Genomic DNA, 3,214 nt, shown 5'->3' on the forward strand with positions numbered 1-3,214 from the left:
AACGTCTACCAGTATGGGATTAACGGATAGAGTGAGAGAGAGAGGGGTGGAGGAGGTGCAAACCATCGGCCGCCTTCGAGGAAGACGAGCTGACCATCGTGGTGCTCGGTGAAGACTCGGTGGAGGCGCTGCGATGAAGGGCGGCGGTGTAGTGGCGGCGTTGGCCAGTGACGGTGCTTCCTGTCGCTGACAACGCCCGCTTATTTAGATCGGTTTAGGGTTTCAGAGATGTAGGTAGAGCGTCTGACGACTCAGATGAATTTCGTGCTTTATGCTCCGATCTTCACCGAGAACGGTTGGACGTCCCGACGAGAGCGCGGATCAGAACCCAATTATCCGTCGGAGCCATCGGTAGAGATCACCTGACAATTCCTACTACCAGTAGCGCGAAAACCAGGCCCGGCGTTCCTGTCGATGAGACAAAAGTCTCCGCCCGCCCACGCCCAAGGTCTTCGTTCGAGCCGGCCTCTCCAAGCCACCCACCAAGTACGGTGACAAGGATCCCTAGCGCCGATGAGCTATCCTCTTTGCTCACTACTAGTCCACGCACGCTAGTCTTCAGTCCTCTCACGCGGCTACACCAGCCAGTACCCAGTAGTACACGCTTTCAGCTGGTTTCCTCCAACGCTGCTGGCCAATGGCGCACCACTACGGCAGCCACTCCCTGGAGGTCGCCGCCGCCGGCCCCGAGCTCGACGACGACGGCCACGCCGCGCGCACGGGTACAACCACCACCACTGACACCTTATCTCCCTAGCTCCAGCGCCTTGCGTCGAATGAATCAAATTCGCTCCGGTTGAATTTCTTCCTTTCTTTGCGCGTTCTCTCGTCGTCGTCGTCACCGATGGGCGGCGGCAGGCAACCTATGGACCTGCTTCGCGCACATCATCACCGCCATAATCGGCGCCGGCGTGCTGGCGCTCTCGTGGAGCGTCGCGCAGCTGGGCTGGGTGGGCGGCCCCGTCGCCATGCTCTGCTTCGCCTTCGTCACCTACCTCTCCGCCCTCCTCCTGTCCCACTGCTACAGGTCCCCCGTCTCTGACGGTGACGACCCCCAGAAACGCCAGAGGAACTACACCTACATGGACGCCGTCAGGACGCACCTGGGTACGCTACGCTACCTCAAGTCTTTTCTTGCGTTGCGACCGTGCGTCTTTGTTCTTGTTCTTGTGACTCCTGTCGTCTTTGTTCTCAGCTCCGTGTGTAATACTGTATGTGCCTTTGCTCACTGCTATCTTTCCATGGCGACTGATGAGCAACGCGTGCAGGGGAGAAGCGCACCTGGCTCTGCGGCCTGTTGCAGTACCTCAACCTGTACGGGACGGCAATCGCCTACACCATCACCACGGCGACTTGCCTCAGGTACGTACCCCGATCCATTCCCGCTCTTCGATCTCCTGGATATGTTTTCCACTTGGCAGCCGGGCCAGCCATGCACGGTAATGCTATGCTAGCCTAGCTCCGCTGCTGAGATCATGAGGGCACACTGTGGCAGGGCGATCATGAGGGCCAACTGCTACCACAGCCGAGGGCACGACGCACCCTGCGGCGCCGGCGGTGATCACCTCTACATGCTGCTCTTCGGGGCGGCCCAGGTGGTGCTGTCCTTCATTCCCAACTTCCACAACATGGCCTGGCTCTCCGTCGTCGCCGCCGTCATGTCCTTCACCTACTCCACCATCGGCCTCGGCCTCGGCCTCGCCAAGACCATAGGTAACTGACATCGTGCTTGACAATTTTGGTAGAGATTCAGCATGTATTGAATATTGATGCAAGCTTGGATGTGAATATTCTTGTGGGTATATATCGAATCTATCAGAAAATGGGGCGATCAAAGGAAGCGTCGCCGGTGTTCCGATGAGCACCCCGGCGCAGAAAGTCTGGCGAGTCGCGCAGGCCATCGGCGACATCGCGTTCGCCTACCCGTACACCATTGTCCTACTGGAGATACAGGTAAACATTACAGTCATCTTCACTTTTCAGAGCGTGAACTTGTTAATTAAAGCAGTGTGAGTGTTCAGTGGATAGTACCGGTACGCTTTTGCTAAAAACTTGCAATAATACAGGACACGCTCAAATCGCCGCCACCTGAGAGCGAGACGATGCGGAAGGGGAACGCCATCGCGGTCCTGGCCACCACCTTCTTCTACCTCGCCGTGAGCTGCTTCGGGTACGCCGCCTTCGGCAACGCCGCGCCGGGCAACCTGCTCACCGGCTTCGGCTTCTACGAGCCGTACTGGCTCATCGACTTCGCCAACGCCTGCATCGTGCTCCACCTGCTTGGTGGCTACCAGGTAAGTCAGTAAGTGGCACAGGACATGCACGCACGCTCATATCGCCTCACCACCACATGCAAATCTGCAATGCAAGCAAAAAGGACACCGTTGTTTTCTCTCTGACAAAACAAAACCATCAATCAATTCAGGGGACTTGGCTCTGTTTCATGCAGATGTTCAGCCAGCAGATCTTCACCTTCGCGGACCGGTCCTTCGCGGCCAGGTTCCCGAACAGCGCGTTCGTGAACAAATCCTACGCCGTGAAGGTGCCCGGCGTGCCGGCGTCGTGGAGCTACAGGCTGAACCTGCACCGGGTGTGCTTCCGGACGGCGTACGTGGCGAGCACCACGGGGCTGGCCGTGCTCTTCCCCTACTTCAACGAGGTGCTGGGCGTGCTGGGCGCCATCGTCTTCTGGCCCCTCGCCATCTACCTCCCCGTCGAGATGTACTGCGTCCAGCGGGGGGTCCGGCCGTGGACGCGCACGTGGGTCGCGCTCCAGGCATTCAGCGCCGTCTGCTTCGTCGTCGGCACCTTCGCCTTCGTCGGCTCCGTGGAGGGCGTCATCCGCAAGAGGCTCGGCTAGTGTTGTGTGCTAGTAGTGCTTTTTCTGTCATGCATGCAAGTCACGATCGAAGTGTAAAGGAAGCAAATCGTACCTAAGTTTTTTTTTGCCCTGTGTTGTGTGTGTTCGTTTATTAGCCATGATGATTGATGAATATATATCTAACCGTGCGTGTTTAGATCCAAAAGCTCTTGTTTATTGCTGATGCTGTTCACCAGGTCGTTGTCTTTAATCCATGGCAAGAGGTGTGTTTGGCTGCTTGTAGAAGGGGTCACCTTGCACTGATGGGTGCGTATTAGTAATCTTTGGAAGAATAAGGTTAGGTGTTTATATTCAAAACCAAAAGAAAAGAACAATGTTAGGTTGCCCGCATCA

General features: G+C 56.8%; 1 protein-coding gene across 1 annotated transcript; it reads left to right on the top strand.

The window, feature by feature from the left end:
* Positions 1–457: 457 nt before the first annotated feature.
* On the top strand, positions 458–3,214 carry LOC136497073 (probable amino acid permease 7). The gene is made up of 7 exons (XM_066492853.1): positions 458–722; positions 859–1,107; positions 1,269–1,362; positions 1,496–1,713; positions 1,820–1,953; positions 2,067–2,294; positions 2,450–3,214. Exons 1-7 carry the CDS (start codon positions 638–640, stop codon positions 2,858–2,860), a joined length of 1,419 nt encoding a protein of 472 aa, XP_066348950.1. The 5' UTR covers positions 458–637; the 3' UTR covers positions 2,861–3,214.

Source organism: Miscanthus floridulus, chromosome 12 (genome assembly GCF_019320115.1).
Source record: "Miscanthus floridulus cultivar M001 chromosome 12, ASM1932011v1, whole genome shotgun sequence".
Taxonomy (NCBI): Eukaryota; Viridiplantae; Streptophyta; class Magnoliopsida; order Poales; family Poaceae; genus Miscanthus; species Miscanthus floridulus.